General features: G+C 46.8%; 1 protein-coding gene across 1 annotated transcript; it reads left to right on the forward strand.

Annotated features, from left to right (window-relative positions):
• Positions 1-211: 211 nt before the first annotated feature.
• Positions 212-13,145, forward strand: ERO1L (ERO1-like (S. cerevisiae); the record flags this gene model as incomplete). Its single annotated transcript, XM_009876062.1, has 15 exons — positions 212-331; positions 1,732-1,815; positions 3,353-3,391; positions 3,866-3,942; positions 4,035-4,108; positions 5,060-5,180; positions 5,723-5,760; positions 6,883-6,894; positions 7,838-7,864; positions 8,035-8,127; positions 9,512-9,758; positions 10,519-10,588; positions 10,933-11,019; positions 11,473-11,606; positions 13,085-13,145. Coding segments are annotated over 15 exons (1,284 nt in total), but the record flags the coding sequence as incomplete, so codon positions are not given.
• Positions 13,146-14,217: the final 1,072 nt, after the last annotated feature.

The raw sequence follows: 14,217 nt of genomic DNA on the forward strand, positions 1-14,217 counted from the left end.
CCTCACAGTGAAGAACTTCCTAAAGCGCACATCCAAAGAAGTTCTCTGCCAGTTCAGCAGAGTCTGGTTTAATGTTGCTTAATTCTGGTTAAACTTAACTAGTTGACTGGCTGGGAAAAGGAAAGAAAATTGTGAATTGTTTCATTGTCTGCAATGTTGAAAAGTACCGAGATGTTCATATTTGGTTGTTTGGGTTTTTCTTGTCGCACAGGTTACTGGTGATTTAGATGACTGCACCTGTGATGTAGAAACCATTGATGCCTTCAACAACCACAAGTTTTTTCCTAGACTGAGTGCACTTCTGGAAAGTGACTATTTTAGATACTACAAGGTAATTTTCTCATACAAGAATTATATTTATTTTGTGTGCTGCTGCTTTTCTTTTCTTTTTAAAATCTCGCATAAAAGTTATTGCTGATCTTTTTAAAATCGCATACCTACATTTTAATCTTGGTCGTCTAAGACTGCAGCCAGGAAATGGGACTCTTCTGTTATCAGGGGAATCTCAGTGTGGTAGAACATGCTCAGAAGATGCACAATTTTTAAGATATTTTCTTATGCATTTTCCCCTCTGAAGAACTTAAGCAGTAGACCAACGAAATGAGTTCTGTTGAGCTGTGGCTCAAAAATGTTAGTGACCGAAGATCCACATTGCATAATGAGAGTATTCGTAGTGTCTCCTGGTTTAGTTATCAAACATTCAGGTGAATTGATGGCTGTTGCTGCCAGACCATTGTCATTAGATGGATTCTGCTCCCATTAAACAAGTATTTACTCTCTGTAAGAACAGTTTAAAAGTACCCAGCATTAGAATGGGCCCATATATAAAGTCACTGGGGTAGAGCTGCTCCCCCTCTCTACCAAACCCACAAGATCTTGTTAAATGTTGTTTTGGAACTTGATACTGGCTCACAGAAAAGAAAGACATGGATTTGTTGAAGAAGCTCATGTCCTTTCCCATGTCCATGTTGGGATTTGTAACAGAAATACTGAGATTGGTCTTAATAAAGCATGAATGGAGACGTCTGTGTATGGAAGCATTAGAAGAAACAGCATAGCAAGGATTAAAATGATAACCTGTGCTGATAACAAGGACATGAGTGATAGCAATCAATTTGGTAAACACCAAGGAATTATTTGTCCCATCAAGCCCAGAAGGCTTGCACACCCATGAGTCCACAACGTGCACGTCTTGACAGCAGAAAACCTGCACCCTGGCCGCAGGCAGATTGAGGTGAGGCTCAGGCACATCCTCTTCCTCCTCCTCTAATGGGGAGGCAGGCTCTAGTCCTGAGGTGCCCTAAACAAGGAAACAAAATCAACAAGTGACAAACTTCCCCTGAGATTCATAAAGAATGAAGCAAGAGATATTCCAAGAGTAGAGATGGCTCCTGAAGGGCACAAACCACCAAGCCAAACCCCACTTTGTCTTTGCTCAACGGGAGCCTCGGGATGCGATAGGAATCAGTGGTTTGTGTGTTCTGTGTTCCCACAAAAGCTCCCAGCCGGGCTTCATGGGCATGGTCATCTCATGTGAGAGACAAGAGAACGCGCGTGATCCGCTTTTAAGATAAATAATAACCATCTGTTTCCACTCTCGCTGCACTCAACCTCGCACGAAATTTTGTTATCTGAAGCCTTGCCCTAATGTGCTGAAAGTGTGTGTCGGTAAACCGTGGTGGGGAAGGTTGCGTGGAGGAAATGTGTAATAGGATAATACGTTATTTGTAGGTAAATCTAAAGAAACCGTGTCCTTTTTGGAACGACAACAGTCACTGTGGAATGAGAGACTGTGCTGTCCAGCCCTGCCCATCTGTAAGTATCAAATCCATTCTTTTACCTCTTCTGTATTTGGCTTTTGCAGAGGAAGAAGCAGGCAGATGATTGAGTGTTTCTTGTTATTGTAGAGAAGGTGAAACTGTGGCTCTGATGGAGGTGTCTTAGGTGCAGTGATACAGGTATGCATGAGAAAGGCCAAAGTGGTAGATTCTGAAAGCTTAAAGAAAGACTAGGCTCTTCACAGCCATGAAACTTGGCCTGGTCCCTCTTCTATTTTTAGTATTAGTGAGAAGATTTTTGGGCAAATCCGCTGTTACAAGAAGTACTTCAGTTAGTTGCCAGGATATTTCCACCCTGTTGGCCCATGAGCACTGCTGTGGCTCACAGTTTTGGCTGACAAATGGGGCCAGGCCCTTTCCAGCCCTCTAAGGCAAATGCCTCTTTCCAAGGACTCTGCTTCCCAGTACAAAAGCAACCACTCTTGGCCCTGTATCCTGGGCAAAAAGGTTTTGTTCACTGAGCTAAAAGGAAATTGTTGGACTTGATGATCTTAAGGTTTTTCCAACCTGAATGATTCTGTGATCTTGTCTGCATGAAGAGAAGGGGAAGTCTTCTCAGCAACTACCCTACCCCTCAAACAAAAGTGGCCATTGCTTCCCTAGTCTTCAAAAAGCACCTGTTACAGAACCAAGATCACCTGTTACGGACCCAAAATGGAATGATGACTTATTTTTTATTCCCTCAAAATAACCCTAAATTTTATTTAAATACTTACTTCCTTAAAAAGAATGGTTTTGGTAACGAGTATGACCAGTGTGAAGGAGTAATGTTGCAATTATGTTTGTTGGAGCTAGAAGTCGTTCTTATTTTGAGAACTGACTGTGTCACTGCTGTTTGCTAATTATTTTGATTTGAGTCCATTTAATTCTTAACGCAATAAAAATACCTCTTATTCATTGCTTAATTCTTCTCTTCCCGTGCTGCTTGCTGTCACAGTGTTTGTTCCTGCAGCGCAGAAGTGGTTTTATTATCTTCCTATAAATGGAGGAGAGTTTAGAGACTGCTAGTCCTGTGCATACCGCTCAGGTTGTGTGGGGCTGGTGAGCCCGACGTTATGTGACAGAGTGATAAAAGGGAAATATTTGAATGACACGGGTCAGGGACTGGGAGATGCAGTGTCTGTGGAGGTGCAAGGGCTCCTGCTGGGAGCACTGGTATCACTGGGAGGCGGGATGCAGGACAGCAGCTGATGAGAGGTGGCTCCAGCTCCTCTGAAGTTTACGCTGGCTTTCTCAACCTCAGGCTTGGGTCAGCAAAACATAACGTGATGTAGCGCCCAGGAAAGGCTGCTGAGCTTTTGAGAAGAGGAGTCTTGCGAAAAATCAAAAGAAAACACCAAGAATATTGCTTAACCTGAGTCTGTGGAGAAGGCAGAAATCGGATGTGTCGTAAGCTGAGCCAAGTGCTTTGCTTACTTCTAGAAGCTGTGGTAATCTTCCTAATCTTCCTCAAAGATCAGGCTGAAAGGATTCCTCAGCCCCACGTGTAGCGTACGTTCAATTCTGTCTTTCAGGATGAAGTCCCCGATGGAATCAGATCTGGAAGTTACAAGGTGAGTGTGTCCACACGCCCAAAACATCGCAGCTTATAGGACCAGTTTTGTGTTGCTGCAGCTGATAGAATCTATTTTAATCAGCTGGGCAGTATCTGGTGGCGTGTGCTTTGTGGCTCAATTTTTTTACCCTTTTGAAGTGTTTGGAATGCTGTAGAGCCTTTGAGGCGGCCGTCCTGAAGTCAGGCATTCCCCTCCACTAACCTAGAACAGTTCAGGAGACTTTTCCAAGAGCAGGTACCATCAAAATGCTCCTGCGGCAGTGCCAGAGGCTGCTGTGAGTCCCTGCAACAACCATCACAATTGCATAAGCCTCTGGATATCTGCAGACATCCTGTGGAAACGCAGGGTGTGATGAATCACAAAAGTGTTTCTGATGCCTAAGCTGGTTAGTGTATTAAAGGCAGAATTATAGCAGCAGGAAAACTGCTTTTTAATCTTCCTCTCTCCCCACCCCTTTGCTTTTCAACCCAGTATTCGGAAGAAGCCAATAACCTTGCTGAAGAATGTGAAGAAGCCAAGAGACTTGGAGCTGTCGATGGCTCTTTGAGGTTTGACTTCTTTGTCCACAAGCCTTACTTGTCTTGAAGGAAACCCAAGTATCGGTGCTCTTTCTGATAGTCTTTTCCTGCTTTCTTTGCAGCGAGGAAACCCAGCAGGCAGTGCTCCAGTGGACACGGCACGATGACTCTTCAGACAGCTTCTGCGAAGCTGATGGTATTGGGACCTTTTAGATCTGACAAGTCTTATAATGAGATTTTAAGCACCTCTCTGGGACTTTCAGGCCAACGTGTGATATTTCAGCTAGCCTGGAGCATATATAGGATTTCTTCTCTTTTCCACCTTCCCTGCTCTCAGTATTTTGAAAATGACATGATGCAAATATTTCTGACAAAGTTTCTTGCTGGTCAGGGTCTTACCATGTTTAGCAAGTGAGCAGCTTGGATGGAGCATGCTCAGAGTTTGCTTTGCCATCAGGGGCCTCGCTCTCCAATAGTGCTGACGGCCAGAGAGCTTTGCCCCGCTGCAAAGGAGGACACTGAGGGGCTGGAGCGTGTCGAGAGAAGGGCAGCGGAGCTGGGGAAGGGTCTGGAGAACAAGTCTGATGGGGAGCGGCTGAGGGGCCTGGGGCTGTTCAGCCTGGAGAGGAGGAGCCTGAGGGGAGACCTCATCGCTCTCTGCAGCTGCTTGAAAGGAGATTGTAGTGAGGTGGGGTTTGGTCTCTTCTCCCAAGTAACAAGCGATAGGATAAGAGGCCTCAAGCTGCACCAAGGGAAGTTTAGATTGGATATTAGGAAGAATTTCTTCACTGAAAAGGTTATTGGGCACTGGAATGGGTTGCCCAGGGCAGTCAGCAGTGGAGTCCCCAACCCTGAGGAATTTAAGGGTCAGGCAGACACGTTATTTGGGGATGCAGTTTAGTTGAGGACTTGTCAGTGTCAGGTTAATGCTTGGACTCGATGATCTTAAATATCTTTTCCAATTCTGTGATACTGTAAATGGGTTGATGCGTAGCAAATATTATTCACCTGCCTCTCTGGAGAGGGGTGAGCTGGTCTCTCCGCTGGCAAAACTATTCAGTGTGCGAAGGGGTGGCTGCCTCAGCTTTGGGAGGTGTCATTTCCCTTCAGAAGTTCCTTGTCGCTGACTCAGCACTCTGCTTCACAGACATCTATTCTCCAGACGCGGAGTACGTGGATTTACTGCTGAATCCTGAACGCTACACTGGCTACAAGGGACCGGATGCCTGGAAGATCTGGAACAGTATTTATGAAGAAAATTGCTTCAAGTAGGTGCTTTGGAGAGCGCACACCTTGCAGGCTCTGATTTTTGCAGAGGGGCTGCATATGCTTTAACTGCTCCATTTTAGGATGAGGAGGTGGCCTCAAGTTTCGCCAGGGGAGGTTTAGGTTGGATATTAGGAAAAATTTCTTTACTGAAAAGGTTGTCAAGCCCTGGCAGAGGCTGCCCAGGGAAGTGGTGGAGTCTCCGTCCCTGGAGGTGTTTAAAAGCCATGGAGATGTGACGCTCAGGGACACAGTTTCATGGTGGGTTAGTGTCCACTAGCACCTGTGTAGACACTTGAGTTTTCCTAGCTGATTCTTTGTTAAAGAAGAAAAGAAAAATAAGAGAATTCACATTTTGCTCTACTCCTTTCCTTTCTGAGCAAGGCTAAAGCACAGATCTAAATGCTCCTTAGGCTGGTGACTGCAGAGAAGTAACAACTCCTGCCGTGCTGTATTTCTTCCCAGCAAGGAGACAGTCACTCATTTCCATATCTTATTTAAATTATTATTGTTTGTTTTTTGTTTGTTTTTTTTTTCCTCTTAGGCCTCAGAATGTAAGAAGACCTTTGGCATCTGGTAGAGGTGAGTCATTTATTTATCTCACTAAGTGGTTTAGCAGCGTACTGATCCTAGCTCCAGGAACAGTAAATGCTCTCTGAGCTACTTCTGCTGAATGAGAAATAGGTTGTAGTTCTTGACCAGGTGTAGAATTTTATGGCCCATCCTCCACTCCTCGGAGAAATAGGAGCTTTGGAGGGACTAGGAACAGAACTGAACCCTGAGCTCTTCCTGGGTCCCTGGTTTCTGTACTCGGCAATGCCAAACCACGTGTGAGGACCTGGCTGGGATCTCTGTGGAAACCACGCCGGAAGAGACACTCTGCCCTAGAGGCTAAGGCCGGACATTGTAAATGGAAGTGGGGAGGGGTTTTAGAGGCACAGGGGCTTCTTGCCCATGTCTCCTTCATCCTGCCCAGACCTCAGAACACCAACCTCCCTCCCTGTTTGTTTGACCTCAACACCACTCCAGAAGTTCCCTCTGGGGTGAGCTCTTATTTTCCCTGAACTGCGTTGGTACTTTCCCCCCTCGCTTGACCTTTGCGCGAAGGAGTGGCGCTTCAGAGGCGACGCCAGTGAAGGAAATGTACAATGTCCTTGAAAATATCAGCCCTTCCCTTGACCACCTGTGTTGTTCAGGGCAAGATCAGAATGAAATAACACAGGGGAGAGGGAAGGATTGCTGTTTTGCAGATGAGGAGGCAGGAGGGCTTGAATATAGAGGATCTGTCTTGATACCTGCCAGAGTTGCAACTAGTAAACTTCACGAGGAAGGGGCAGGGTCTTTGAATATCCTGCCTGAGGTCATACAGGAGATCTTTGGCAGAGGTAAACAGTCACGTCCCTTGTTTTCTAGTCTCTGCTTCAGCTGCTTGGCGGTTTTACTTCCATTGCAAATATTGATCCCTCCTGCACTGGTCAGGTTATTCAGGAGCATTGCTCATCTGCTATGTCCACTGCTGCAGTTTGAGGTGATGTTTTCTGCGTTCAGAATATTTCTAAACCTCCATGGAGAGGCTCTTGCTCTTGTCAGAGCCGATTAGCAGAGTGATCGTAATGCTCGTGCTTCGGAGTTTAATTTTGGTCATGTGTAATTTTTATCTCCTCTTTTTTTTCTCCCTTTGCTGCTTGTGCTTTTTTTCGTCAGGAGACGATGGAGGTGAGTGGCACTCTGTTTGGTTTTGCTGATAAGGGGAACAAATGTGGCATCTTTATCGTGCTGTCATGAGCTGTACCATTAGTTAACACTCCCTGGTTAGCAAAATCGGCATTCAGGCAAAATCAGAAGTTGTCTTGCAGTTCTGTTGTGATCCCTCTGAGCTCCCTGTCCCTGAGGCCAGCCTGTCCTTGTGTGAAAAGCCTTAAAAAGCACTCGCAGGGGTTTTTTTTAGGGGTATACTCGAAGATGAAGGCAGTGAGGTTTTGTAAGCCTTCAGGAGCAGGATTTGCATTGTGTTTTTTCAGCACTTGGTATTGCTGAGAAAGCAGCTTGATTGCACTGTGTAGGGTTTTCTCTTTCTTTGTTTTGTTTTGTTTGTTTTTTTCGTAAAAACACCCCTTTCCCCACCCTGGCCAGAAGAGAACAGCAATCCACAGGTCCTTGTTTTCCTCTTACGCTGCACCGTTCCGCAGCGCTTCTGCCCCAAGCTCTCACTGAGATGGGTGGGAAAGACCACGTGCTACGCTTAGCTGCTGCCACACTGTGTTATAGAAGCTATAACACATTTTCTGTTTTTACTGTTTTCATGCTCTTCTAATGCTCCTTTCCTTCCTTCTGCAAACTGGAGCGGGCAGAAGTCCGCGGGAGGGCTGGCCTCGGAGGTGGTTTCAGGACACGAGGCTTGGGCAGTGCCCTCTCCTCTGTGGCCGCTGCCCTCCTGTGCTGCAGAAGGGACGGTGCTGCCCTGTCTCATCCCGTCGTGCTCTGGAAAATGTGGCCAAAGAAGTCACCTAAAGTATGATGGAGGGTGTTCAAGCCCTCCTGCTGCTGTACCACCCAGAATCACAGAGTGTTTTGGGGTTGGAGGGGACCTCGAAAGATCATCTAGTCCAACACTGTAAGGCGTCTCCGACTGACATGCTTGTTTTCCTTTTGTTTCCAGGGCATACATTTTACAAGTGGCTGAAAGGTAATTCTTTTACTAAACGTGGTTGCTCTTCCTGGGATAAACACAAAACGGCCAGGGAGCGGGTGGGAGTTAATGGCCGCGCTCTGATGGGATTAGATATCTGTCCAGTGGCCCAAAGAAGAAAATTCAGCGTATGCTCTCGGTATTGTGAAGTGCCCATTTCTTTTCAGGTGTCTGCATAGAGAAACGAGCTTTCTACAGGCTCATTTCTGGTCTCCATGCAAGCATCAACATCCATTTGAGTGCCAGGTACCTTTTACAAGGTAAACTCTACTTTCTGCCTTTGCTGTCCTGTGTCAGTCCTAAATTGATGCTTCTGTGGCTCCGCTAAATGCTGGCTGGAGCCCGTGCCAGCAGGGTTCAGGCCTACTCCTGTACTCTTCTCTCCCCTCCCTCGGCACATGGGTTGTCTAAGAGACTTAGGAGTGCAGTTCCCACGTGCCTTCAGATCCAAAAATGGCTGGACTGTGCTCTGTACCAAGACTTGCAGCACATATTCCTTCTGTTCTTCCTCCAAGGTTATTTTGGAGTGGGTTCGTCCCTTGCTAGCCCACCTTCGTGACGGTCAGTTGAGTGAGAATCTCACTCAGACTGTGAAACAGTTGGCTGGGCTTTCCCAAGACCCTTGATCCATTTCCACATGCCATTTCCTTTTCCTTTGCGTAACTCTGTCCATCAGGAGGTCTTTGAAGAATCTAAATTTCAACCCTGGGGTTGAAAATTGAGAGCGATATGAAAACACGGTTCGTGTGTCTCACGTGGCCAAGGGCTCTGACTGACTTCTTGAAGGATTTAGTGGAACCTGTGGACCAAACCTGCCACATTTATTCTGCTAAAGCTTACAAAAACCAAGCAGAGATTTAAAGATGGCTGTTGGAAACTGGATAACTATTACAGATTTAATGAAATAATTACATTTGAGTCTCTGTAGCCCACGTAAGCCTCACCTGGATGTGAGTTAGACTGCGTTAGAGTGGGGTCATAGAATAACAAGAGAAACTTCAAAGGCAGGAGATGAGTCGGGAGTGCAGAGAGGTTTAGGAAAATAAGGTTGGCTACAGAGAGCCAAGCAAGTGCTTTTGTTGGGCTTGTTTTGTATCTTCCACTACGTACTTTATATAATCTTCAGTACATGATAGGATGAGCAAACCGAAATATTCTTTGTGAAACCTCAATAATGGAACATAAAGGCCAGTCTCCTCCTATCTTTGGCTGCTTTTGTTCTCTTTCCACAACAGAAGGAATTCTCTTAAGATGAGGAATTTGTCTTGAGAAGGAATTTCTCTTAAGCAACGTGAAGGGGCCAGAGGCTGAGAGGCTTCCTAACAAACAGGGACCTTTTAATCCTGTTTTAAACTGGCAGCCTCCGTTTTTAGCTTTTGCTTGTAAAGCCCGGGTCATGTTTTAAACCAGTCTGCAGAAGTTTTGCGTTTGTTGGGGTTTGAATTTGGTTACAAGCACGCCTCTCTTGACTCGTGAACAATGTGAAGTTAGTGAAAGGGCCATTGACTGTCGCAGAGCTTGGATCTCCCTGGTTAGAGCTACATTTCGGCGTTTGGTTTGGGCCAGTGGAAGACGTGAACCAAAGCTCTGCCCGTCCATCTCATGTCTTTTGGGTTTTGTTTTGATATTTTTCCCCACTCTCAGATACGTGGTCAGAGAAGAAATGGGGCCCCAACGTTACAGAATTCCAGCAGAGGTTTGACGAAGTCATCACAAGAGGGGAAGGTCCCAGAAGGCTCAAGAACCTGTATTTTCTCTACCTGATAGAGCTGCGAGCTCTCTCCAAAGTGCTGCCGTTCTTCGAGCGCCCAGCTTTCCAGCTCTACACAGGGAATCAAAGTCATGACACGGAAATGAAAAACCGATTGCTGGAAATTCTCCGTCTGGCCAAGTAATTACGTTCAGTACCTGGGGACCAATGGCTCTTTCAACCTCAGCATCTCTGAGCGTGATTACCCTTTGGCTTAAAGCCCCTGCAAAGGCAGCTTCTGGGGTGTTTCTTGTAGGGGGACGGTGTAATTTTGAGCAGCTGCGTAGCTGGGAGTGCTCTGATGTCCGTCTTCAAACTGCAAAACAGGGTAATGAGGCCACAGTTTAATTGTCTGGGCTGCCTTTTTGATGGAGTAGAATTAAGTTTAATAACTGCCGGTGTGTCAGCCCTGAAATTGGCTACCTGTTTGAATACCAGTCCGGGCTCTGTGTTTTTGTCTAGGAAAAAAAAAATCCCAAACATTTTGGTAACAGATGTCTTGGCTAGTGGACAGAGTTTGGAGTAGAAGGAATGGGAGATACCAGAACCAGAAGGAAATAGGTTTCTCCTAACGTGACTGACGCTTGCATGTCTCTTGTCACACTCCTGTACCTTCAGTGCTTATGTCTGTTGGGAAAAAAACAGAGGCTACAATCGCTTAGAAACGGCAGAGCAATTGCTGAGAGTGTCTCCACGGTGAGATGCAAGCTAAAATTGAAAGCCTCCAATCTAAGAAACAAGCAGCTTGCGCTCAAAATACCTCTAGAGACGGGCAATGTCTAACACCTATCGGTTTTGCTCGCACACCTAACCAGATACTTCTGTGGATCTGGGCTTCGGCCACACAAACAGGCTGCAGGAGAGATAAACTTGTTTGTTTTTTTTTTTAATTCTATTTCAGGTCTTTCCCACTGCATTTTGATGAAAATTCATTCTTTGCAGGGAATAAAAAGGAAGCTGCTAAACTAAAGGTAATTTGCCAACTCTTGCCTTTGGGGCACTTGCTACCTAAAGGATATTTTCAGGTGTGTGTCTGGATAACGTGAGATCTGAAAGGGACCTCAGTATGCTTGAGGTACCGGGTCAGGTTTCCAGGTCGTTTTGCTTTCAGAGTGGTTTGGGTACTTGTGGGTAACTACAGACCATAGGGTGTGCCTTAAGGAGAGGGATGAGGACCCTGCTTTAGGAGGTGTTTCCCTACCTCAGTCCCACTGAGATTAGCTCGAAGTCCAAGGTTAATACTTGATAGGATTAATATACGAAAGAGTTCCTAATTAGTGCATAACCACAATCAACTCGAACGTCTTTTCCCCAGGAGGAATTTAGGCTACACTTCAAGAATATCTCGAAGATCATGGACTGTGTTGGCTGCTTCAAATGTCGCCTGTGGGGGAAGTTGCAGGTAAGCTTTGCCAGCAGGTGGGGACACATCTGCACCCACCAGATGTGGGGGGGTTTTTTAGCTATCAGTCAGCAACTAGAGATGGATCGGGGCTGCTTGAGTCATACTCAGCGGGCAGCAGCGTGCTGAGTCCAGCCTGTGGGGCCTGACAGCAGCTGCCTCTTGCCTCTGCAGTTAAAAACTCCTGGCCGCTCCCTGGGAGCTGTAGAGCCAGGATTTTGGTGAGATCTGTGCTGGATTTACCCATGTGATCACAGTAACAATAAATAAAGCATCCTGGCTCTGTTCTGCTCCCTTCTCTCACCTACGTTAAGCAAAATCCAAGTCTTGCTCTGTTGAGGCGATGTCAACAGGGATCCTTGCAAAGATGAAGGAGGGAAGTAAAGTTAAACCTGTGTGTCGGGCCCTGGCTGTCGCTCCGCCGCTGAATGATCCTGTTTGTGTCCTGCACAGACGCAGGGCTTGGGTACGGCGCTGAAGATCCTCTTTTCTGAAAACCTGATAGAAAAGATACCTGAAAGCGGCCCTTCCTACGGATTCCAGCTGACGAGACAAGAAATTGTTGCCTTATTTAATGCTTTTGGCAGGTTAGTTGGAGACGTTTTGCTCTACTTTTACACAAGCTGCTGCGTTAACATCCCAGCACTAGCCAGCACTATCGGTGTTAACTCCTGCTCTGATCATGCTGTCTCGTAAAGCGGCTTTCAGATGTCCGATGATATTAATGTGGAGTGCAACAGCTGGAACAGCTTAAAACAGTTTTTGTACTCTACATTTCTGTAAGGGATTCAAGGGAGCATTTTTATTAAGACGAGAAGAATTTAGTGACTTTTAAGAAACTCTGTGACGGTCCTTGGACAAGAGTTGCTGCTCTTGTTCTTTGCTCTCCTTCAAGCTCCTCGCTTCCAGTTTGTGTCCAGTTTATTTGTTTGCAGCGGTTGCGTTTAGCGGGCATCGGAATCAATGAGTCCAGCCCTCGTGGAGAGCTGGGTGAGGAGTTCTTGGCAGAAAAGGAAGGTAACAAGGCCTTCAGGAGGGAGAAGAGATCGTAAGATGCTCCGGTTGTACATTACTGCTTAGTGGTGTTGACAGACCTGGAGTTTCTGACAAACAGGTTTCTCGAAGTATTCTTAGAGCGATGTTGCTGCCGATGCTCAAGCTCAGGGGTCCCGCTGTGTCTCGCTTCAAACCTACTGATTGTACCTTCTGTGGTGTGAGTCGCCGACAGCGGGAGACCCTGAAGCGTGCGAGTCAAATCTGGAAAACCCCAAAGCGCTTGTCCCCAGGGATGTTGTGCTGCTCCCTCCTGAGCACAGGCTGGGTTTCCTTCTGCCTTTCTCTTGCTGTGTCACCGCAGCCTTTGGAAACAACACGCAGGAGATTTACAGACCCTCTGAATGTCTGTTTTCAGAGGGAGTCAAGGGCTGGCAGGCAGAGAGTCTCTTTCTTCCCTTCTCCCTCTGCTGTATGAAAAAAATGGGGCCAGCCAGCTTTTTCTGACTCCAACCCTCATGTCCCACCTACCTGGATTAGAAGAGCCTTTTAAGACAGATCTCCACCACCTTTTGCTTGTGGTTCATGAGTGATTTGGGTGATTCAAAACTTCCTTAAACCAGAAGCTTATCCAGGCCAGGAAGGGCAGCGCTCTCCTTTACGGGCTGTATCCTCAGAGGCCGACCCGGCATCTTCACTGGTGCTCCAGGGCCAAAATGCATTCAGCAAGAAAAATGAGGTAGATGATTCAAAAAAAACCCAGAAGAAACAAGCTTATATTGTATGGAGGCTCTGTGACCTGCCTGCATGGCTGGTAATATTATGGTCTGTTTCTTGACCTCTACTTAACAGGCTTGTCTCCTCACTGCTGAGCTCCACGTAACGTCCTGTTTCTTGGCGTTTCCTTTAAAAAGAGTGAAATTAGTGAACCTAATTTAGCTGAAATTCTAGATTCTCTCTTCCCAAGAGCTCCTTGAAGCACACCTGACAGCAGTCCCTTTCTCTTGCATTTTAAATAAGGCATGAAGTGTCTGTTGCTCCAATGTTTCCTTTTTGCTTTCCTTGCACACAGGATTTCCACAAGTGTTAGAGAACTGGAAAACTTCAGGAACATCTTAGGAGATATGCAGTGATGTCACTGGAGAGAGAGAGACTTCAAGTTTTACTGCTCAGCTGCTCTGGGTTCTCTTAAAATGGACAAACACTGTCCTGTCACACTCCCAGCCCCTGCAGAGCGAAGACCACTTGCTGGACCTCCCATTCCCAGTTGATTGTCTGTAACTGCTGATGACAAATACTTTGTATAAGGAGAAAAAAAAAAGCTACTTTTTAAAATAAAGGTGGAAACTATATGTATAATTTATTTTATATATTGGAAGATCATTTTGAGTAGCTTCTTTAACTAGTGCTGTACTCTTTTGAGGGATTAGACTCATCTCTTTGCCTCCAGAAGCTGGAGGTAGGGCAAGAACCATGATACTGAATAAGGCTGGGGAAAATGCTGTGTCTGCTCCATCATTCCAACCACTCACAGTGTCTCTATGCTGACTTTCTGCTGCATTAAAAAAATCTCTCAAGGGACTGTAGGAGCCCCCTAAGCTTCAGAGCTTCTGCCATACAAAGCTCCTTCCTCTTCCTTCTGGAATTTTCCTGTGGCAACAGGCTGTTCCTGATGGTTTCTGCTACCGGAACCCTGCGGTGTCATGTCGTAGGCTTCAGCCATTGCTTCCTCACTGAAAGCAAGACAAGCCAAGCAGCAGGACTCTGGAGGAGCCCTGCTCTGCTGGGGAGGGCTGGGACTCAGCGGCCTTCCTGCCCTCTCCAGCCCCTTGACAGTCCTCTCTTGGCATCAGCTCCTCTGAGCTGGTAGCCACGCAGGGCTAAGAAAGGGAAAGGCGGTAGCTGCGATGTTGAAGGACATGTGGCTGGGGAAGTAGGACAGGGCGTGCAGGTGCTGAGCGGTGGCCCCTCCAGCGCAGAAAAAGGGTGAGACACCCTGGCTCTGCTGCCAGGCTCAAGGGGACAGAGCCAGCCCCGGTTACACCATTGGCCTGTGCAACAGGGACAAAGGACAGGCTCACGTGTGAGCCACGCAGCAAGGGGGTACAGCAGCCCCAGCAGTCACGTTGCTTCTCACCCCAAGCCCCCCAGACTGTGCCGTGGGGGCAGGTGCTGCGGGCCAGGACGCTGGGGTGGGCGCTCCTG

The sequence above is a fragment of the Apaloderma vittatum genome, unplaced genomic scaffold (assembly GCF_000703405.1).
Source record: "Apaloderma vittatum isolate BGI_N311 unplaced genomic scaffold, ASM70340v1 scaffold24239, whole genome shotgun sequence".
Taxonomy (NCBI): Eukaryota; Metazoa; Chordata; class Aves; order Trogoniformes; family Trogonidae; genus Apaloderma; species Apaloderma vittatum.